At 42.4% G+C, this 23,578-nt stretch overlaps 1 protein-coding gene across 1 annotated transcript; it reads left to right on the top strand.

Moving 5' to 3' along the window:
* The first annotated feature begins 332 nt into the window (after window positions 1-332).
* LAMP5 (lysosomal associated membrane protein family member 5) lies at window positions 333-23,114 on the top strand. The gene is made up of 7 exons (XM_036010104.1): window positions 333-503; window positions 5,740-6,063; window positions 6,567-6,739; window positions 7,114-7,245; window positions 7,366-7,471; window positions 8,890-9,078; window positions 20,708-23,114. The coding sequence occupies exons 2-7, from the start codon at window positions 6,000-6,002 to the stop codon at window positions 20,884-20,886; spliced, it is 843 nt and encodes a 280-aa protein (XP_035865997.1). The 5' UTR covers window positions 333-503; window positions 5,740-5,999; the 3' UTR covers window positions 20,887-23,114.
* Window positions 23,115-23,578: the final 464 nt, after the last annotated feature.

Below are 23,578 nucleotides of genomic sequence, written 5' to 3'. Positions count from 1 at the left end.
AAGGCTGGAGGTTGGGAAAGCGCGGGGATCTCATTGCCCACCCTCCCCTCCCCAAAGGTGGATTTGCTTGGACCTTCGGGGAGTGAGAGCTCCAATGACAGTTTCTGCCAGGAACTTTCTTCCTCATTTTAATGGGCCTCAAAAGCCCCTGTGGCCGTGGCCGGAACTTGCTGAACCCGCAGGAAATGATTCCGTCTCCCGACTTTGAAGCCGGTGTGGACCTCGTCTTTGTAACTGGGCAAGGGCATTCTCTCCCACTTCTACACGGGGAGCAGCTGAGCAAATGTGTCAGGGAGACCACCCTGCGTGCCAGGCACCGACCGGCAGCTTCCCAGCCTGAGGTCGTCTCTAGCTCAGGGTTCGGGCAGCTAGGAGCCCGCAGCAGCGCGCAGCTTCCTTCGCTCACGTGGAAAGAAGCTTTTACCGCTGGAGTCTGCAACCAGAGCGCCCGCGAAGCTCCAGGTCCTGGGCAGTCAGGCCTACCTGCCAAGGTGCCACCCAAGGTAACGCCGTCGGCCACAGTGTGTGTGTCCCGACCAGCTCATACTTCTTGTACGTTAAGATGCTACACTTTAATAGTGGAATTCCCAGCATTATTTTTTTCTAAAGGAATTGCTCTGATCACTTCCCAACTAAAGTGATTGCTAGTAAAGTGATTGCTAGTAAAGTGATTGCTAAATTGACATGTAGTCCTGGAGGGATCTTTTAGAAAAGGCATGTTGAAGCCACTCCTCCCAGAAGTTGTCTCCAGTGGAGTCATAAAGTATGTATTATGACTAATACACTAATGTATTGCTTCCTGGGTTACCATTCCAGTCGCCTTTCCAGTACTGAAAGCGGTCTCTTTCACCTTTCCTGCTCTCGGGTGCCAGGGCGCCTTGCAATATTTTCACAACAGTCATAGAAACAAACTAAACTTAGGACATCAGAAGAACCTGGGAAGACAGAGAGGGAGGAGACGGAGGATTGAATGTGGGAGGTGTGGTGGGCAGAGGAGAGTAATAGGGGGAAAATTGGGACAACAAATTAAACAATAAAAACTAAAAAAAAAAACCCTAAAAAAAAAAAAAAAAGAACGCCCTGGGGCATTTCAGGACTCCAGCTGTGTACTAACCAAGCTTCCTTTGAAGGGAAACACACTGGCCACCCCACTCTTACCCTCCCCCAAGGGTAATTAATGCTGATTTTCCTCACTTCCAACACACCTTCAAGTGAATATGCAGATAACTTCAAATAGACAATTAAAAGAGCAGTTAACTGGGGACTAGGAATCTCTGTCACACATCATAAAAAGGTTTTAAGGCATTTCATTGTCTCAGAATTCAGGTAGCAAACTATTGTAAATGAACCAGACTCCTTTACCTTAGGTAGTTGTTTCTTAGAGAAAATACTTCTTTAAATTTTTTTTTTACTTCTTGATTTGGCTGTTTTCTTTTTATAGAAAGGTCTTCTGCTCTGAGTCAAGATTTTCCTCACTGCTAGGAGAGCAAAGAGGATGGTACTCCATAGCCTAAAAATTTACACATTGAAGCTAGTGCTGACTAACAGAACAGGAAACTAATACCTAGTTGGGGAAAGACAAATAATTATTTACTATTGACCTTTTCAGGAATGATGACCTGGCCTCACCATCTGCTTATTCAGGGTTTGTTACATGGACCTTATGCCCTGCATTCCAGCATGTGAAGGCATTTATTCTAAATATTCTAAAATTTATTCTACAATCAAAGAACATTTTTTAAGAATTTAGCATAAACACACTTTGCCAGTGAAAGGGATCTTTTCTGGTACCTTGTCTCCTCTGCCCTACCCTCATTGCAGAAACAACTCTTTTGTTTCCTTAAAGTGGATACAGAAGAAGCCTGTGAAATGACAGGATATGGGGTATTTCATCAATAACGTATGGGCTGAGTGCATTGGAGGCCCAAACTCAATTTTTTTATTCTTTCCAAATATTTAGCATTTTGCAGTCAGATTTCTGATTCTTTTCAAATATCTCAGACTTTGACAATTTCTGCACAAGATATTATTGTGTACACATTATTTTTTTTGGTTCCTACCCCAAAAGGGTTGCTAGCCTAGAAAGAATTTAAAAGTATTCAAAGGCAGTGATTAAATTAAATGAAATACTTGTCCAGTGATAATCTAAACACAAGAAAATGTTTTGCTAAGTAGTAATTTTAGCATAACAGCTGTGTACATCTTGTCCAGTATAGTTAAATTATCCTTGCTTCTGGTATCCATTCGTTCTCCCATATTCATTCATTCTCCCCCCACCTCTCTCTCTCTCTCTCTCTCTCACTTTCTGTCTGTGTGCATGTATGCATGAGCGCGCATGCTTGCTGGGGATGGGGACAGCAGAGCCAGACTGCATTTTTACATTTCACCGTGGACTGAAATATCAACAAGCCAAATTTCAGCTGCAAACAAAACCTAGCTTTCCCCTTCTGAAGCCCACAAATGTCTAATTAGCATTGTTTCCCGGTTTTGTAATTTAGTTTCTCAATTCTACAAATACAAGTCAATTTCTTATGCAATCAAGTAGAAAGAGACATACCTAACAACTTAAATATTTAATTTTATTTAGGATAATTTTGCATATGTCATTGCATATGCCATATGTGGGTAAACTATCAAATAAATGAGTTAAATAGGTGCTATGCAGTCTACAAAGAATTATGGGTTTGGGGGCCTAATTTCTTCTTTATTGAAAATTGATAAATATGAAAGGATAAAGAGTTGCATCTTTGTGCTGACTCTCCTATTTAACATATATTTCTTCCATCTGCATTGTCCTTCCTTGTCTTTCATGGCAGGACAATATGTCTACTTGTTTCAAGACCTACCTTCTCCAAGAGGCCTTTTTTGGTCAATTCCACCCCACCCTGGGATGGCTGTCTTACATTTTCTTTCCCTAAATATTTAAGTGTACATTGTGCCAGGCAACTCCACATCTTCATTTATCTTCATATTTTCTCCCATCCAAATTGAAGTTCTATACATGCAGGGACTTATTTCCCACTTATATAAAGTAGAATTCAGCGAATGGTTTGAGATTCACAAAGGTTAATTCAGTAAGTAAATGCAAGAATTGAAGAGAATCCTTTGAAGGCCTTAGAGGATCTGGAGGAGATTCCAAAGCCAGCGTGCTTGGTCACACTCACCCCTGACATTTTGTGTTGACCATTAGCAGCAATGATGACAGCTGACACAGCCAACACCCACATGGGTGTACCTGTCTATGTCAGATTCTCCTGCTTTCTCTCCTACTCCAGAGAGGAAGAATGAAAACTGTGTTACTATTTTAACATATTATTTAATGGTAAGTTTTGCTCCTTTATCACCTCTTTGGTAATTTTAAATGACTGAAGTTTTTTTAAAAAAGGGATTATTAGAAAGTTGTTTAATTGATGTAGGTGAAAGTTGTAGGTACAATGATTCAATTCTATTGGAATGTAAGAATCACTGAGGATAAAATGAATAAATTAATGGGCATTTGTAAGGTATATTTAAGATTAAACATCTAGAAGGTTATTAAGTTAATTTTGTTTTGAAGATTATCCTTCTAGGAAGAAAGGGTTAAATTTGCTTTCTTTTTTCTTTTAACTCTTTCAAGTACTCTCTTGTGTCAACAAAGTGATGTTTTATGTCAGATATGAAGGAAACTATTTTCAAAGGAACTGCCATCTGATTTATGAATTAACTACTATTAATTCACAATTTAATATTAATGACCAATGCTCCTTTCCATCTAATATTTTATTTTTAAAGCAGATAATTATCAGTTAATTCGATTGATCTTTTAACAACTTATAAAGTGAGGATATTTACAATAATGTTTCACAAGAGAAACTGTCATAATCTTTTACAGATGTCTCTTCTACTTGTATAATAGTATTTTTTATCATTGGGTTTCCAAAGCACTAAGCCTAGTGAAAGTAGTAGGTTTTCAGTTAATATTGATGGCCTAAATTGATTTGCCTTTTGTTTTGAATGCTTTATATTCAATGGCTCACTTGGCCTATCAGCCATCCCCTGAGCTATGATACTTTTTTTTTTAGTTGAGAAACACTAAAATCTGTGCAGTAATAAATAGTGAATCCTAAACCAAAATTGATTTATTTCTTTTCTCATTAAAATACTTGAGGAGAAGAGGGAGAGAGAATACATTTGACTTTATTACACATATCTCCTTGTTCTCTAGTTTTTACAGTACTACAGGAAAATAACAATTGCTAGCATGACAGATTGCTAATATGACATAAATTTTACAACTTCCACTCTCAACTGATAATAATTGACTTAATATTAATCACAATTTTACTTAATTCTTTTATATATGATCATATGTGTAAAGTTCTTGAGAAATGTTTAGATGAAATATCAAAATATAGAGATAAAAATGAAGATGTAAAAATATGTATCTAATTATCAATGGAGGAATAGGTTTAAAGAATAATTATATAGACACTTTGGAGTAAACATTCTGTCAAAACATTACTATACTTAAAACAGCATTCTATACATCTCAGGAATGTGAATTAATAACAGAGATTGTAGATTCCATTTTGTTATTTGGTCACTGAATAAAGATGCTTATGGAAATAAAAATATGGTATATTTTGGAGTCAGAGTATTACATAACAAAATAGGATGATCCCTACAAAGTTAAAGCATGTGATTTTTCTATTTTAATTTTAACTGATCATGTGACATGTAGGAAGGTTATTTAATTTTTCTGAGCTGTAGTTTTGGGACATGTACCACCACAATAATGTATATCTTCCCTAGCCTGCCTTCTGAGGTTATAGGAGGATCAGATTTGGCAACACACATGAAAATACTTTGTAATTTGCCCCTTAATATGACATTGTTTTATGACCTTTTATTACTGATTAGTCATAATAAAATTGTCTAAGAAGTAAAATATTTGGAGATCACTATAATTGATGAGGAAGGCATGTATGCTGCTGAAATAACTGTATTCTCATGGTTATTTATGGAGAAAAAAAAAGTAAGCTACCAAGAATGTAAATACAGGAATTAGCTAAGTAATATTTGCTTTTCAGTCCCACCAGAGGCTGAAGAGTAATACCAGTGTGTGTGCATGTGTGTGTTTACATAACTATGCAACATTACTGTTCTAAGAGACCCTAGATAACCCTCACAAACTTCAGGCTCATTTACATTGCTTTCGGCAGAGTAATCACAGTATAATCAGTGAGGGTATGTAGGTGACCCTAAAGTTCAGAGTCCTCATGCAACCGGAGAGCAGAGCTCAAAGAAAGTAAGCCCAAATTGATATACTGCATTGACTGATGGCCTCCTTTGAGGAGGTGTCAATTTAACTTTGAACCCACGAGCTCATTGTGAGCAGGGAAGAGAAAGGGATGTCTCCCAATGCAGAAAACTGTTGCCATAGCATTTTCCTTCTTTATTCCTGCCTACTCCTCCACCCCCAAAAGCAGCAACAATTTGTGCTCTACCGTTTTCTTTAAGGAGCCAGATGCATTTTCAGAAGCCAGGACTCCAGTGATGCGATTGTGATATCTAAACTGCTCTTGGTAGGGATATCGAATAAGTCCATTAAGTTTCCCAGGACAGAATCATCTTTGTGGATTCAACTGCAGAACAGGGAACAGACTCAGGGAGAATTTTAGTCTCCCCCCTCCCAATTTCATTGACCTTCTGCACAATCCAAGCCACAGTCGCTCCTGCAATACAACCTATTCCTTTCAGCACTCGCAGCCGTGGACAGCTCCCTCACCGCGCGGTCCATTCCTCTGCAGTGAGCAGACTCGTGTTCAGCCTGCATCTGTCGGTGCGGCACCGGACACCAAGTCCTCGCCAGCGCTCACAGAACACGCGCTCCCTACCTCCTCCCTCTGGGCGCCCCCGCCCCTCGCTCACCTCGGCTCACTCCAGGGGCGACTTTAAGGGATTCCCTCTCGGACGGCCTCTGCAGCAGCACATCTGGCCTCATTCACTGCACGGCAAGCATGGATCTCCGAGGAAGAGCCGTTCTCAGCTGGAACAGACTTCAAGTTCTCCTGATGCTGTTCCGTGAGTAAACGTTTCGGCGACCGCGAGGGCAGAGTGAACTCTGCAGAGAATAGAGCCAGCATAGTAAAGTCAGTAGCTTACATTCTGCAGGGGGTTCTTTTTTTTTTCTTTGGGGTGGGGGAGGGGACCGAGAGCCTTCCTGCTAGTAGCGAGGAATTCCCCAGAGACCCACACACCTGTATGGCAGACAGAGTGCTATGCGGGCCTGCTTTGTAGGGTCAGAGCATTGACAACAAGGATTTGGTTTAAAATCCTAAGATAAAGAAAAAGGCCAGTGGGGTTATAAATTAGTAAGGGCGTAACGTTTAATTTAATTTTATTATAAATTAACAACAACGGAGTTGAATTTGTTGGCGCTAGGATAGAGAAATGACTCACAGAACGCACAGCAGTCATCAGGGAACTTTGTCAGCCCAGAGCCCGCAGACCACGATCTCCACCCACTTGCCCAAGACGCGTGGGCTCACCGAGCCTGGAACCGATAGGATTTTTTCCCCCTGCAGATACAATGGCTCGAATCATGGCAGAACAAGAAGTGGAAAATCTCTCAGGCCTTTCCACTAACCCTGAAAAAGATATATTTGTGGTGCGGGAAAATGGGACGACATGTCTCATGGCAGAGTTTGCAGCCAAATTTATTGTCCCTTATGATGTGTGGGCCAGCAATTATGTTGATGTAAGGAACCTTTTCCCTCCCAGCTTGCTCCTAGGGCTCCAGGGGCGAAGGGCACCCACCCTCGAGGCCCTATGAAGACCTGGGTCGCCCGCCCTGCTCCCTGAGCCCCTACAGGCTGCTCCTGAATGCTGCATGGGGGTTCCGGCTTGTAACGCCTTCTGCTCGCTCTGCCTGCTTTGAAAGTAACCCCCCTCTCTGCTTCCCTAACGGCGGGGTCTGCACGCACAGCACCTAACCGCATGTTCCCGGACCTGGGAGCGCGCGCGCGCGCAAAGGAGCGCCCAGGCGTGCAACCCGGAGTTTGGACGCGCCGCCCTTCACAGCCCCCTCAGGGCCGGGTGCGCTGAGGGGGTGCGGGGCATCTGTGTTCCCAGCTGATCACGGAACAGGCTGATATCTCACTGACCCGGGGAGCTGAGGTGAAGGGCCGCTGTGGCCACAACGAATCGGAGCTGCAGGTGTTCTGGGTGGATCGCGCATACATGCTCAAAATGCTGTTTGTAAAGGTAACTCTGAGCATAGGGGGCGCAGACTCCCGGGGGGGGGGGGGTGGGCAGGGGCCGCCCTTCGGTTTCTCTACACAGAAGTCACAGGGGCAGTTGATGCACTCCTCCCCTACTCGGCAGGAAAGTCACAATACGTCCAAGGGACTCGAGGCGACGTGGAGGCTGAGCAAAGTCCAGTTTGTCTACGACTCCTCGGAGAAGACCCATTTTAAAGACGCAGTCAGTGGTGAGTAGAGGTCAACAGACCTGGGGAGTGAGCTTAGGAAAGTGTGGACACTGTAGTAGTGCAGGCGTGGAAAGTGAATTCCTCAAGAAATTAGGAAGTGTTCTGGAAACCGATCATGGCTTTTAGCTCCCAGGCCAAATCCTTCCTGGCTTGTTCTCCAAGACAGAGGAATGGAACAGTCAGTGGGTCCTCTGGACCTCTGGCCTTGTAGATGCTCAAGAAACCCGGGCCAGAATCAGCCAGCCGATGGTGGTCTGATGCCGGATGAGATGTCTCCTGTGAGGGGCTGACTTCCCCTGGCAGCTTCAGGACAACCTCTTGTGATTTGTCCTTTAGGGAGGCACAGAGAAGAACAAAGCTGTGTATATTTTTTCTGCTCCTGTTTTTTGTTTGTTTCTTTGTTTTCATGTGCTAAAACTTGAAGGGTGGCAGAATGACTTTCCTTTTCGGTCAGGACCTGATGTCCTCAGTATCTTTTTGCGCATGGCAGCAGGTCCCCCACGCCATCTTCAGTCATCCACTGCAGTCACCCGAGCACATTCTAAACCGTGGCCTAATTATTCGCTTTTTCTACCCATCATTCCCACATATCACCCAGATTCCCCAAAAATATCGTGGCCAGAGGAACGGTGATTCCCCAAATAACAATGTTTGCGTTTGCAGACACTGTCGAAGACCACATTTAAATTTATTTATTTATTTTGTAAATTGTCAAGTCTGCTCATGATGAGGCCTTCGATCACCTGAACACCTGATTTGGGAAAAGATATTAAGCCCATGAAAGATGACATGTCATTTTTTGTTTACACCCTTTTAACATCACAGCAAAAAACAAGTGCTTTCTTATCTTCATCAAAATTCATATTCAAGCATTTTCCTGGTTAAATTAGGGCCCTTTTCCTTACAAACAGAAGGAAAAGGGGGTAAGGGGTCAGGAAACAAGGAGGCCAGTAAAGGAGGAAAAGGAAGTAGGTCTCCAGGGGTATATATACGTGTGCCAGGCCATGTGTCCAGGGCACCAGAAATCAGACATGCTTTGAAAAGGTATTTTATTCTTTGGGGACCAGTGTGAAATGTAAGAAACCAAGTCTCTGTTATGTGTCTTTGGGATCTCTGTTGTAAGGTTTTACAGAGTAAACAAGGTTTTTAGGTATCATGCTCCTCTTCTAAGAAGAAATTCCGAAATTTCCACAAATTCCATATTAATGTTTAAGGAGCTCCTGCTCATGAAGGAATGGGTGTGTTTGTTCTTTGACACCACCTGATGCCACAGGAAGAGTGTCAGCCCTGGCAAGGTGACACTGGAGGGGAGTTTGGAGCTGAGAGGCAAGAGCCAACTCTGGCTGGGGAGGTTGGTAGGAGCAAGGGGGTTCTGCCAGTGAGAGGGGCCTAACTATTGCTTTGGGTCTTCCCTGCAGCTGGGAAGCACACGGCAAACTCACATCACCTCTCAGCCTTGGTCACCCCAGCTGGAAAGTCCTATGAGTGTCAAGCTCAGCAGACCATTTCACTAGCCTCCAGCGATCCTCAGAAGACAGTCACCATGATCCTGTCTGCAGTCCATATCCAGCCCTTTGACATCATCTCTGATTTTGTCTTCAGTGAAGGTAGGTTGGGGGAGGTGGTGGGAGAAGAAAGGGAGGAGGGAAGGGAAGGCTGACTTCAGGATGGATGCGGAGAGGGATCTGCCAGGGTTCCATGCTGCTGCCACTTGTTTTTCGTAGGCTGGATTTCTCTAGGCTGACATGACACTACTTCCTTCTGTAATATTTTTCAAAGAATAAAGGCAGTTAGCTGAATCGTATCAGCTTTCTTAAATGGCTCTTTTTCTTCCTTCCCCCTCTCCTATCCTCCTTCACTTTATTCTTCTCATACTTCCTTTATTCTTCATCTTTCCCTACCTCTCTTCCTTTGCCAAAAGAAGACCTTGATAGGGAGAGAGGTAAGAAAGTCAATGCAAATCTCCCAATCAAAAAGCAGCTAAAAATTTCACATAGTTATATAGAAAGCCATTGATTGGAGAAGGGCCTTTGCTTGTTCTGTGGGCCTCAGTTTCTCCATGTTCTTTCAGATACTTGCAGCTGTAGGTTTTACCACCGTGAGTCCAAATTTTTTTGTGGCTAGAATACAATAGGAGTGTCTGTCTGTATGTATGTAGATCACGTGAAGATCTCAGAGAGAGAATTATGAAGACCTGCCTCCATCCATCACACACCTTGTAGGAGGGATACCCACAAAACTCCAGGGTGGCCTGGGTCCCTGATCTTCTCCCTCTGGGTTGTAGAAGATGTGCTTCTTCTCAGTCTGTGCTAGCTTCTGAAAGGGGTTCAGGCAGATTCAGAGCATCCACATTCTCTTGATTCTCTGCCTCCCAGCAGAGATAGGTCATGTCCACCTTTCTGCAGTTTATCCAAGTCTAGCAATGATTTACACTCGGCAAATGTAGGGAAAGGGAGTTATTCAATTCATTTGTTGTCTCTTTATTGTCTGGGGGAAGTTGTCAAAGACAGTTGCATATTTGTTTTATTCCTCATGGCTAAAAAGATGGGGAGATATTCTGATTCTTTATGGATGCCTTTATTTGGGCTAGGACTCTGCAGGTGAATACAGCTATTCCTATGTGCAGGATATTAGGGAGTCTCCATCTATGTCACACATAAATCATTGTCATTGCCCAAGGAATCGAGGTTTCGTAAAATGCCCTTCCCACTCAAACTATACTGAATAGATCTACCTCCGCCACCACCACATGATTATTCAGAAGGCATTTAAGAGTTTCTGTGTCCTTGAGGGTTAGCTTCTTTTTCATCCTTGTATTTTTAGCACCTAATACCATGCTTGTCATATTGCAACTGTCCAGTTACCTTTGGCTGAACTGATATTATGAAGCTGTGCACTCAATTAATAGAGACTTCTAAATGCCTCAGCACCAGATGAATTAGAATTTAATTGATTTAGTAAAGCAGGACCACACTGAATTGTTTTCATAGAAGGAGGGACTATTCCATTTTAATGTATTTTCTATGAAATTGAAACTAAATTCTGTGTCAAGACCTTAGCATTTTTAATAACCTGTTTTTTAAACAAAGTATTCATAAATGTATTAGTATCTTTCTTAAACTGAAAATCTTAAATATACTTATAACTGGATTTGTGATTATTGATGACCAATAGTTTTGTATGAAAATATTGGTGTGTATGGTATCAGTCCCCAGGGTCCCTACTGTAGATGCTTATGAGTTTACATGGGTCCTTTCAGTAGTCTCAAGTGCCGTTTTGATTTTTGCTGGTCAGAAGGGCTGTTCTTTGACCCTTCTTTACCTCTTGATCCTACTAGCACTGTAATTGCTGCTTTTACTAGTTTCTTACCACAACCTTGCCCTAATCCACTTAATTATTTCTAAGTGGTTGCTTATAGTTGTTCATGGACTGAGAAATCGAATCTCATGGATGTTTAGAATTGTGTACAAAGTAAGAGTAAATGAATTCTTAATAAGAACCAGAGCGACTTTCCTAAAAATTATTGAAGTTCATGGCATGGAACTAACGTCTTTTGTTTGTAAAGCATTTTTTTTAATCCACTTCCAGATCCTAGACAGGCACAATAGATTTAGAGAGTTTGTAACGATGTGTAACTTCCTAAATGCAGACATATTAAGCAGAAGCAAATTGCACCTGTCTCACCCAGATTTTCCTGGGTAATAATTAGGATGTTCCCTTCTGTACAGCACCCTGGAGTTTCAGCCTTGATACTCCAGGGAGGAGGAAGTCCATTCAGAGCCACTCACTGGATCCAAGTGCCTTTGTGTGGTAGGGATTCTTTTGTTTCTGGCTCCTCCTGTCTGAGCCTCTTGGCCCTGCTCCACACTGTGTTTTGTAAGAGACCATTTTATTTGATTTGGTGGAATTCAAAAGATTTCTTTTGCCCCCCCCCCCCCATTCCCCATAATAAACACTCAGGAGGCCCTGGATGTGTTTAAATGCCTGTGTGGGTGTGAGTGGAGTGTGCTTGCATGGGTGTGTGTATGTTGGGGAGTGTCTGGTCATATATCTATATGCCTGGGTGTGTACATGCAGTTGGTTATGTGTGTGCCTGAGCCACAGTATCAGGGTTTCTAATGAAGAATCTATTCCCTGTATAAAGGGGTCATACCTGGCAGCCTGCAGTTTCACATCTGCCTACTTTATAGACTGAGAAAAACAAGAAGGGTCAGTGAAGTGTATTAGTGGACACTCAGTTCAAATGGGGGTTGACATCTTTGTCACACAAATTCCTTTAGAGCATTGAGCTTGGTTACTACACTAATCCACAGTGAAAGTCTCTTAGCCTGGCATGTCTCCAACTGCAGTGTGCACACAAATCTTCTGCAGCAGTGTGTATAACTGCAGTGATCTGGTTAACATACAGAGTCTGGTTCAGTAGGTCTTCAGGCAGGGCCCAACGTGCTCCATTTCTAGAAAGCTCCTGGTGATACTCCTGGTGGTGCTTCTGGTCTGTGGAATACTGTGGAGGTGGGGTGGGAGGTGAGGGGTTTTGAGCTTAGCAAGGAGAAGTTATGGACATGAGAGGCAGTAACACACAAACTTTATTGCATGGTGCTTGGACAGGGTTGCATGAAAGGGAAACCCCTCAGAGCATGGGACTATGCAGAGGGCAGCCCCTCATGGACCACCATCTAGAAGGAAGGAGAACAGCAGGCCTCCTGGAGGAAGAGGAGTATTGAGAGGGGGCTTACGTGCCTACGTGGTATGTGTCACTAAGCAGCACTGTGAGGAGCCTCTGGGTCAGAGAGCTCTGAGGGGCAGCAAAGAGGCTACAGGCCTTATAACTATAGGGCCCTATTTTATCAATGGGTGACAGCTGTTGGTTGAGGTTTGTTATGCAAAGCAGATAGGCTCTAAATGACTAAAATCTGCTTGTTTGGACTGTTATAAAAATAATTGGATGTGTAAAATTTGAGCTTAGCGCCGGAAGGCTTTGCAGCTAATGGGTCTCAGTCTTCAGTGGGAAAATAAAGCACCTAGGAGCCAATACACAGAGGCCATGTTGGCTCATTTCCATAACAAATACAGCTTGTGTGTCATCTACCAGCCTGTACTCCAAGGCACCCCTTGTTTCTCAGTTGGGTTGGATTAACTTGCCCTCCCACAGTTAATTCCTTGTGTGTCCCTTGGAGGGCCCCAGAGATTTCTGTCTGTAATGGGGTGGGGGGGTGTGGCCCTGGGAGAAACAGATCAGTCTAAGTAGTGTAATGGCTTGAACTGAAGGCAACTTTTATGCATAATGACAAAAGAAGCATGGCAGAACATGAGGGGGCCTCTGTTCCTCTTTAGTAGAGACTCAGGTTTAACAGGCATTTAAAAGTTACTATATAGGCTGGTCCCTTTTTAACTCTCAAGAAGGAAAAACAAACACAGCCACCTGTGAAGAAGGCCCTGAGATCCCTGCTTTCAGTGGAGAATCTGCGGCTCAGGTAAGTGCAGTTACTGGTGAAGGCTGCACTCCTACTGGCTGCCAGGGCTGGGCCCAGAACCTGTCGTTGGGTATCAGATCCTGTGCGCTTAGCCTCTCAGAGCCTCAGCTGCTTCCGCTGAGCAAGTGTAATCAATATGTGGATGCAGGAGGCACCCTTAAAAAGATTTTTGGGTATGCCGAACTCATGAACTTTTTATCATTACTGTGAACAGAGTGATTGGGAGATGCCACCTGGTCTGTATTTTATCCAGAACTGTGGGGAAAATGATTTGTGACCTAGAGGAAATGAATGTGGCTTGCCGTTCTCTGTACACCACCCTCAGGAGGTGCCCTGTGTTTAACTGTCATCCCACATGCAGGCAGGGTTTGCTGATGCTGATCCAAAGGGATATGTAGACCTGTGATTTAATTGGCACCTGTCAGTCAGGAAACATGCCACCCTGGGTAGTTGCTCTTCAGGGCCTCTTATACAAGCATCCAGAAGGAGATAATTCTGTTATTAAAACTGCTGAGAACTGTGTTGAAGGTACAATATTGAGCCCCAGTGTAGGGCCATGTCGCTGGCCAATCTTAGAGTTCTGTGTTCCCAGTACTGTCCTGGAACATAGTGTTTCTGTTTGGGTTCCCCAGAAGCTTATGCTAGGAGTGTATATAAGTGCAAGTAGTTTATTTACAAGGCTGTTCTAGAAAGCCTTAGTAAGGGATTGGGGGAGTGAGATAGGAAGGCAAGACAGTCAGCACAGGTGCATTAATGAGCAAGATGCTACTGTGGGCACCTGTGGTCACACTGCTGGAACCTCTGAGTCTCTGGGAGAGTCTATAAAACCCTCCTTGATTATCCCACCTGAGGTGAGGTGGGGGGAGGGGTAGCATTTACCTGCCAACTCCCATCCACTCAGATTAGGTGGCATCTGCAAGTCATGCTATTAGGAATATTAGAAGCCACGATTAAACGTTAATGAATTCAAGGTACCCAACAACCTTTCTAGTGGTTGCTGAGGTGGAGGGACAGGTATTGACTCTGGGATGTCTAACTTGCCTGGCAGACAAAATCCATGGGACTGTGTGGCCATGGTGATTGTCAAGGGAACAAGGCATTGTTCATGTCTGTTACACCTGGGTACTGGGAGATAAAAACTTTCTCTGCTCCAGTGGAGCTTACAGGCTGGTGGGAAAGAGTTTGTACAACTGTTCCTTGGGCATGCGCGTTCCTGGCACACAGGGGCTTTAGTCAGTACCAGCTTCTGTCATCCTTTTTCTTTTTATCGCTGGTGCCTACATCTCCTTATCTCTAGCCAAAGTTCTCTGGAGTCCACTCATCTGAACAGCTTCTCAGTATGCAAAATATACTTGCGGAGGTTACAGGAGTTCAGAGCCATCCCAGAGAAAATATGGAATATGGAAATAGGGGCAACCCCCTTCCTTCAGCTATACTGTCAGAGAGCAAAGGAAGCACAGGCAGTAAAAGGCTGCCTCCTCCTGGGACAGAAATAGTCTGTGGCATTCGCAGAGCTTGAGAGAGCAGACAGCTTTCCTCTTGGCCCACTGCCCACCTCAGTGCTCTTCATTTGGGGTGCAGTGAAGAATTCTTGGACTTTGTTTGCCTCAAGGAGTAAATACAACTTTGAAGTGCAGTGCTCATCAAATGGAACAAAAGAAAATAAAGCACATATACAGAAAACAGGATCTACAATGAATCAAGTTTTCAGTGGGGACAGCGGGTTTATGGTTAATGTGACCACAGCTGGAAAATGGAACTGGCAATAGGTCACCCCTATGGTATGTGATCGGTCTTCCTCTGGTTCTTTCCAATGACTAGGCTGGTTGTTGCCTTATTCAGCCCCAGGCCATCATCCTGAGCCCCTGTGCTGTGTTCTCCAGAACTCTGAGGCCAGCCAGGACAGAGGCATGAGGGATTGCAAGGCCTCTGGAGGTGGACAAAGAGTAAGGGGTCTCGGAGCATCCAAAGCCAGATTTGGTCTGGGCTGCACCAAGAGGTGTTCTTCTTCAGGCAGAGATCTAGGGCCTCCCTTGTTTTATAATCCATGGGTGGTACAATCAGTTTATTGCACAGGATCTTAACCCTGGGGTCCATGGCATTTGTGGATAGAATTCAGGGTGTCTGTATATTTCAGTAGGAAATATTTCATCTTTATTTCCACTAATTTCTAATTAATATTTAATATTTCCTTCTATTTTAAATGGAGGTAACAACCTTTAGTAGTATTAGTATTACCTGTGACTTTGTCACAAATAGAAATCATAGATATTTTTGTTCACATTAGCTTGTGCAGATCTTGGAAAGTAACAGCTATGCTGTTACTTACAGCTATGTTCTTACCACAACCAGTATATATATGTATTAACAAACAAGTACATATATTACCATTTCCCAAATGACTTAAAGATATTTTGATAGCTGAATCTTAGTGTAATCTGTTTTCTTTATAATCTTATGTATTTTATTTTTATATATTTTTCTAAGCATTATTCTGAGGAGTTATAGTTTCATCATACTAGTACAAAAAAGATTATAACCTCTGCTTTAGTGAGGCACTGCTTTAAATGAAAGAGAGTAGAGTATAAATTATTAGTCATGCAAAGTAGAGATAACTTTGGTTTCACTTATGTGTGTATACATCTGTTCTGATTTGTAATGTAATTTTTTTCTCCCTATGGGTCAGAGGCAGTTTGAAAACACTGGCTTAAGCCTGAAAGGGAAATACAAGTCATTCAGGGGTTCACAGTCTGTTAGATGGTTCACAGATGGTTTTTCAGAATTCAGAATATTACAGATTTTAGGAAGAAAATATAGTACATAGTTCATGTACAGTAGTTCCCCCTTATTTGCGATTTTGCTTTCCACAGTTTCAGTCACCTACAGTCATCCATGGTCTAAATATATTAAATGGACAATTCCAGAAATAAACGATTTGTAAGTTTTAAATTGTGCAATGTTCTGAGCAGCACAATGAAATATCTCACTCTCTCACTTCATCCCACCTGGGATGTGAATCATCCCTTTGTCCAGCATATCCACACTGTATATGCTCCCTGCCATTAGTCACTCAGAGCTGTCCAGGTTATCACACTGATGACTGCGGTTATCTCAGGGCTGTGTTCAAGTAACCCTGAGAGCCTATAACATCACAGCACCTCACCGTGCCCACATCCTTCACCTCCCTTCCTCTCATCATGCAGGCTGGTGTCATCGCACATCAATTCGTGAAGAAGGCATTGCAACAAGGTATCTTGAGAAAGAGACAGCAGTCACGTAATTTGTAGTACAGTATATTGTTATAATTGTTCCAGGTCATGTTAGTTATTGTTGTTCATCTCCAGTATGCCTAATTCATCAATCACTTTATCATAGGTATGTGTATATAGGAAAATCATTTTCTCCATGTTCTTCACAATTTGAGTCATTCACTGGGAGTCTTGGAACATATCCCCCTTGGGTAAAGAGGGACTCCTGTATTATGGAAGATGCTAGAAAAGTTGGGCAGGTCCCTGTAATGAAATGTATTAATATATCTTCATCCTGCCGTGAAGCATGTGAGTCTTCACACTAAATAGGATGAGTGAGAAGCATGAGCAGTCCACTCTCAGCTCAGATTAAGTTTTGCTGCCAAATGAGTGATAACAAAATACTCTTGGTTTCCAGAACGTTGTGGGTTTTGGAATGATGGATAAGGGATAGCAGACTCAGGAATTCCCCTTTATTTGACCTCTTAGTGGAAGGGGATGGGTGAGGATGGGGATTCAGTATTTTTCATGATTCTATTTTAGATCCCCCATTTTCCCATGATTACTTTTGACATGTCCATAATTTAATACTCCATCAAATACCACTTCCTGTGCTGTGTTTGGTTCAGGTTTCTTCCTACAGTGACAGAAACTTTGTCAAGAAATAAAACATAGGCCCTGGCCGGGTAGTTCAGCTGATTAGAGTGTCACCCCAATACACCTAGGTTGTGAGTTTGATTCCCTGGTGAGAACACACACTAGAACCATCCAATGATGCATAATAAGTAGAACAACAAATTGATATTTCTCTCTCTCTCTGAAATCAGTAAATAAAATTTTAAAAAGCCACAACAGTAATTTAATTATATTTTTTAAAATATACATTTTTTGCCAAAATACATTGTGCTTTTCTCCTCTGTGTTCTTTAAAGGATAGGATATGAGGTGTTACTTCTCATAACTACATCACAGTTACTACCAGTTAAGAATTACTTTCTGGCACTATGATTCTGATGCCAAATCCGGTATGTGGTGTTTTTTCTCAACCAACAAGCAATTTTCTGACACTGACTAGGAGTCCTACGATTCACCTCAATTCTAACACAATCCACCTGGAGATATCATCCGATCCCACAGGTTAAAAACTCAGTCCTACGAGACTCATCCCTCCTCCCAACCTTGGACAACAGTCTGACCAACCTGCTGTATGTATGTTGGAGGTTTCCATGACCTTCTCCTCAGGTTCGATTAATCTGCTGGAGTGACTCAGAGAACTCAGAGAAACATTTTACATCTTAGATCACCCACTTATTACAAAAGGAGCTTCCAGGACCTCCCTGAGCGTGCCGTTCTCCCCGTATGTCCGTGTGCTCACCAACCAGAAGCTGCCTGAACCCTGTCCTTTGGACTTTTATAGAGGCTTCCATTACAGAGGCACGATTGATTAAATCATTGGCAATTGGTGATTGAACTAAATCTCCAGGCTCTCTCCCCTCCCAGAACTCAGGGAGTTGGGACTGAAAGTTCCAACCCTTTAATCACAGGGTTGGTTTTCCTGGCAACCAGTCTCCATCCTTAGGTGACCTAGGGACTTACCCAAAGTCCCCTCATTAATATAAACTCAGGTGTGGTTGAAGGGGGCTTGCTATGAATATCAAGGTATGAGTTTGCAGCTAGCATGCAGAAATTGAGCAAACCCCACAATGGTAACATGACACAGACAATGGTGTGAGTTGTGGTGAGGAAAACAACCTTTGTTATTAACAAAATCTCTACACCAGGGGACTCCATTTCTATTTAATTGTTCTCTTCAAAGAGGCAATGTGAGATCATGGGGCGGGGGACCAGCCTGTGACTATGGGGCATAGGCCCATAGCTATCCCTGGTGCACCTTGTAACAACAGCAAGTCCTTCCCCTGGGGAAACAGGCATATTTGGTTGCAAAGTGTAGGACTCATTAGAATTGAATCAAAGAGTGAAAGAGGCAAGTCCCCTACTCATTCTTTTCAGTCCTTCTGGTTGTAATAAAAAGGCTCAGTTTAGTGCTAATAGATCTCTAACATTTGCCAAAATATCTTTTAAAAGAAAACTAGTTACAATTTTTTAAGTTGGAGAATGTATGAATGTATATGTTTACATATTTATTTTAAACAGTTTCATTCAGATATAATTGAAATACAATAAAGTGTACATATTTAAATGTACGATTTGATAAATACTGACTTAGAACTACACCTATAAAGCCCTCACTACAATTCAGAAATATCAACATATCTGTCACCCCCAAAGTATCCTCATCCCCCTTTGGAATAAGTATCTGACTCACCGGGTTTTCAGAGACTGAGTGTACCTCCATGGCCAGTACACAGACAGACCGGCAGAGCCCAGAGCCCTCCTTTTAAGCCTCCTTGTGATTCAGCAGCCCCTGAACGCCAGCTGCTCTGGTCTGCTACGGGCCTGACTCTAACTCGAACTCTAGTTCATGTCGCTAAGTACTTCCCTGACTACGTTGTTGAGTTAGACCGTTTGAGTTCAGACTGGGACTTCATTTACCCTTGGACAAATTCCTTAGCTCTTTCTACCTCAGTTACCTTATGTGTGAAATGGGTATAATGGTGTTTGCCATATGGAATTCTTATGAAGACTGAGACAATCTTTGTGCTTGGAACTGAAAGTTAATTTAAGGACCAGGCATGGTAAGAATGAGCTTTTCAAAAGCTGCATATTTGCCTGCAATTTTCCAGATTTTCTTTTTTGAATTGAAAAGACTCCTTGGGCTTAGGCCTTGTCCTCCTTTCTATTGGTCTCAGGTGAGCCGAGGGGAGGGACTGTGTCAGCAGGGATTTTAGAGCATCCTGGCACACAGTAGTTGCTCAGCAATGTTCACTGGGTCACCTTGACTTAAGAACTTGGTCTTTATGGAGAGATATCTATCTAAAGCCTGCTTTATCCAGTTGTAGCTTGTAATTTTGGTGAAAGATCACTAGTTACCCACAGGGAGCAAAGTGGCCTGAGTAAACATGTATTGGTCTCTGGAAGGCACTCCTGGTCAGCTCTACAAAGAATACACCTGGTTCCATTTCAAAATGGAGACACAGGGCTCTTGAACTGTTTTGAATTTTAAGAGAGTAAAAGTAGCATCAGTCCTGTGTGCTGGTAACATTTTCCTTCTTGATCTGGATGCTGGTTACATGGAGGGTTCATTTGTGAAAATTCACTGAGCTCCACACTTTCATTTAAACATTTTAGTGTATTCCCTGGCTGGTGTAGCTCAGTGGATTGAGTGTGGGCCTGAGAACCGAAGGGTTCCTGGTTCGATTCCCAGTCAGGGCACATACCTGGATTGCAGGACAGGTCCCTGGTGGGGGTGGCATGTGAAAGATAAGCACACATTGGTGTTTCTCTCTCTGTTTTTTGCCCTCCCTCCCCATCTATAAAATTTTTTTAAATCTTTAAAAAATAAACATGTTAGTATGTTTACATGTATTAAAATGCAAAAACCGAAATACTTAGCCCAATGCATTTTTACCTACCCTTGCAACCATGTCACCCTCACCTAGATAAAGACACAGAATATTTCCACTACATCTGAAAGTCCCCTTGTGTCCTGTTGCCAAGATATAAGCACCTTTAGGATTTTAATCACCACAGACTTAGTCCTACCTGTTCTTCAATGTCATGTAAATGGCATCACACAATACGGACTCTTTTGTGTCTGGCAGTTTTCATTCAATGTATTTTTGAGATTCATCCATTTTGTTATGTGTAGCCATAGTTCATTTCTTTTTATTGTTGATTAATATTCCATTGTATGAATATACTAGTTTATTTATCCATTCTATTTTAATGGCTACTTGATTGGTTCCAGTTTTAGGCTATATGAATAAAGCTTCTTTGAACATGTATGTTCAAGTCTTTTTGTGTCCATATGTTTTCATTACTCCTAAGTAAATGCCTAGGAATGCAATGTTTGGTTATATGGTAGGTGTTTTGCCTTCATTAGAAAGCACTAAACCATTTTGCAGAGTGTTTGTACCATTTTCCACCAATGGTGCATGCAAGTTCCAATTGCTTCATATTGTTGCCAGCACTTGGTATTTTCAGACCTTTTAAAGCTGTATATGTGTGCAATTCTCTTTGTGTACATTACACTGACATACTTCAGTGAAAACTTATAAAGTTAAACCAACCATAAAAATAATGGTGGTTGTGTCTGATGCTAACCCTCTGAAAACTGAAAAAAATCATCTGGATATTTTGTCAATGTCTGCCAGGAATCTGATAACTGATGTTGCCCCATTTAATTGGTGTATTTTTATTTTACATTATGCAAAAATACTGCAATTCAGCCTTAGAGTGTGTTGGGAAAATATTGTTTCTGAAAAAAAAAGTCTTCCCACAGGTTCCTTGAGAGAGATTTTTATCTCCATTTTTCTTTTAGTTTTGGTAGGAGGACTTATGATTTAGTACCTTTTGACAGAACCTCACTACTTTTCTTCTTCTTTCCCATTTCAGAGCATAAATGCCCAGTGGATGAGCGGGAGCAGTTGGAGGAAACTTTGCCCCTGATCTTGGGGCTCATCCTGGGCCTCGTCATTGTGGTAACGCTGGCGATTTACCACATCCACCAAAAAATGACTGCCAACCAGGTGCAGATCCCTAGGGACCGGTCCCAATATAAGCACATGGGCTAGGGGCCATTAGGCAGGCAGCCCCAAGCCCCACTACCCTAGCTGGATCAGGCAGAGAAACAAAAGCACTTTACTACCTTGTACATGGGATACACCAACATAGCCACAACCTAACAGTCCTGGGTATCCAAGGCTTGCTTGGCCAGCGCCCATGCTTACACCCAGGGATGGAGGGATTTTTTGGATTCACGGGGTGAATGGCAGTTGTCCTCTCCATGCTGGGGAATGGGAACAGAGGAGGTCAGCCAGCTTTCACGTTCATGGTGGCTTGGCTTTGACTCTTGAAGGAGCAACACGTACGACTCAGAGGGGTATCTAGACCCATAGTTTACAGATTGGGAAGACATCCCTTTTGGGAAGACACCCCTTTAGGTTCAAAGGAATAGGGGGTGCCTTGCTCCCTTGAACACAGTTGGCTTACCCTACACAATTGTCAATGCACACAAAATACAACTTCATGCTCCCTGCAGCAAGACCCTTGAAAGTGATCCATGCTTCTGGCTGGCATTCTGCATGTCTAGTGATTGTCTTGGGAATGTTTACTGCTACCCGCACCCAGTGACTTTGCAGCACAAGAACCTGTTTAATGTAACTATGCAGAGTTGTTTGGACTTCATAGTGTGCCAGGTCCAAGTAAGGGGACCTGAAGAATCAATTAATCCATGTGAGCTTGTTCTTCAAAATGAATTAAAACACACTACACTCTAAAGTGTGGCTGCTTTCTTGAAACAAGAAAACAAACCTAAAATGGTTTCTTTGGCATCCAGAGGAGAGAGAAATGATAAAAACAGGTTTTTCATTTCTGCAAGAGGAAAAGCAAAGAGAGGGTAGAGAGGCTTTGAAGGGGAAGTTGGCCTTTCCAGGTGAAAAACCATGGATTTATTCTGGCAAATAGAAGTTGTTTTATTTATGGCACCTCTTGAACAATTGGTCTCATATTGCTTCTGATGCTTTTTGGTCTTGAGTTTGGTATTTCACTTTGGATTAAAAAGCTGGCCCGAATATGGTCACCTAGGTTGAATTTTATTTGAAGTAAAATGCAATTTATTGAAACTTCCTAGAGAAATGTACATTATTTAAATTTTCCTCAGTTTCTAAATAACCATTTTTTAGAAGATCTGAATGGGGGAAGAGGAAATCCTATTATCTGGTGTTAAGGTGGAAACCCCCCCACCCCCATACACAATCTCCACTATGAGAGGCAGCATGAATGAGTCCAACTTCCCAAGTCTTCAATTGCTGACAATAGAGTATCCTCAGAAGTTCATTATCCAGCAAATCTTGATAAGCATCAGCTGGTTGCTGTTCTGTTATCCATTTATTTTGTACTTTTTTAGTATCAGTCTTTCCCTCTGAATGATCTCTCTTCAGTGTCTGTCTGGTAACAGTGAGGAAAAAGCCCCGATTTCTCACAAAACGTGCATGTTGCACAGGGAAAAGGGGAGGCCTTTGGCGCTAGTGGGCCTCTCCCCATGGTTTACTCCTTTCTGTCATCTGTGATCATCTTACATCCCTGTTCCATACTTGACAGCCCTTTCCTTTTTAGCATCTCATGCATTTTTTTTTCAAACTTCATATTTATTGGAACCACCCAAGGATTTGGGGAGAAACAGACCCTTAGTTGTATGCATAGCCCCTTCAGAAAAACCTTTTAGAACTTTGAGTCATACATCTGAAAACTTCATATTTACTTTACTTTCACAACATTTAAATTTGTGTTTTTAAATTTTATTTATTTTTTAAAGGATTTTATTTATTTTTAGAGGAAGGGGAAGGAAGGGAAACAGAGAGGGAAAGAAACATCGATGTGAGAGAGAGATATTGATCGATTGCTTCTCATACATGCCCTGTTTGGGACCAAACCCACAACCCAGGCAGGTGCCCTGATGGGGAAATTGAACTGGCAACCTTTTGCTTTGTGGGGCAAAGCCCAGCCACCTGAGCCATATCAGCCATAGCAGTAAATTTGTTTTAGTTTTTAAATTTACTTTCACATAACATAGGACTCTATTAGTTTTGGTATTGTCATTTAACAGTTTTGTTATTGTTGTTCCACTTAGGCATTTATTGGTTGCTTCTTTTTTAAAAAATCATTTTATTGTTCAGTGTTTGAGCACCTACTGAATGCAGGCTAAGTGTTGGGTATATGGCAGTGAACTTGACAACTTAGAGTCTATAGTGGGAGGACTGAGAAGAAAACAACACACAGACACACGTCCTTCTAAAAAAAACATGGTGCCCTGGCTCTTTTCAAAATATTCTCATGTGGCCACACTCCTGTGTCTAAGCTGACTCATTAAATCTTTCTAGGATCCAAATTTTTTAATTCTCAAATATAAGACTGGTTTTTCCTCCTGCAATGTGCAGTATGCATAAAAAGCCATATTACTGTGACTACCATTGTTAGTAATCACATCATCCTTTTCTGGCTACCTGCCCTAAAATTAGGACTTAAGTGCAGCCTAATTTCTTTGAACCTTGCTTAATTTCTCTCCTCAGTGTCTATTTTCATTATCAACTAAACAAAGTAAAGAGAAGCCTGCTGTTTAGGGCAGGGGCAGTGGTCTCCTGCTGGGAAGGCAAGGAGTCCAGGGACTCCAAGGAATCCTGGGCCTCAGCCTTGGGCTCCTTTCACAGCCATAGTCACTGTTTTGCATTTCACAGCTGCTACTGTACCACGAAGAAGATGAAGTGG

The sequence above is a fragment of the Phyllostomus discolor genome, chromosome 9, assembly GCF_004126475.2.
Source record: "Phyllostomus discolor isolate MPI-MPIP mPhyDis1 chromosome 9, mPhyDis1.pri.v3, whole genome shotgun sequence".
Lineage (NCBI taxonomy): Eukaryota > Metazoa > Chordata > Mammalia > Chiroptera > Phyllostomidae > Phyllostomus > Phyllostomus discolor.
This window is presented reverse-complemented; position numbering and strand designations above follow the sequence as displayed.

Excerpts from the sequence above, each read along its gene's own strand:
- LAMP5 (XM_036010104.1), top strand. The coding sequence starts at position 6,000 with ATGGATCTCCGAGGAAGAGCCGTTCTCAGCTGGAACAGACTTCAAGTT. Across the intron at positions 7,246-7,365 it reads TCAAAATGCTGTTTGTAAAG|GAAAGTCACAATACGTCCAA; the intron begins GTAACTCTGAGC and ends CCTACTCGGCAG. Across the intron at positions 9,079-20,707 it reads TGATTTTGTCTTCAGTGAAG|AGCATAAATGCCCAGTGGAT; the intron begins GTAGGTTGGGGG and ends TTCCCATTTCAG.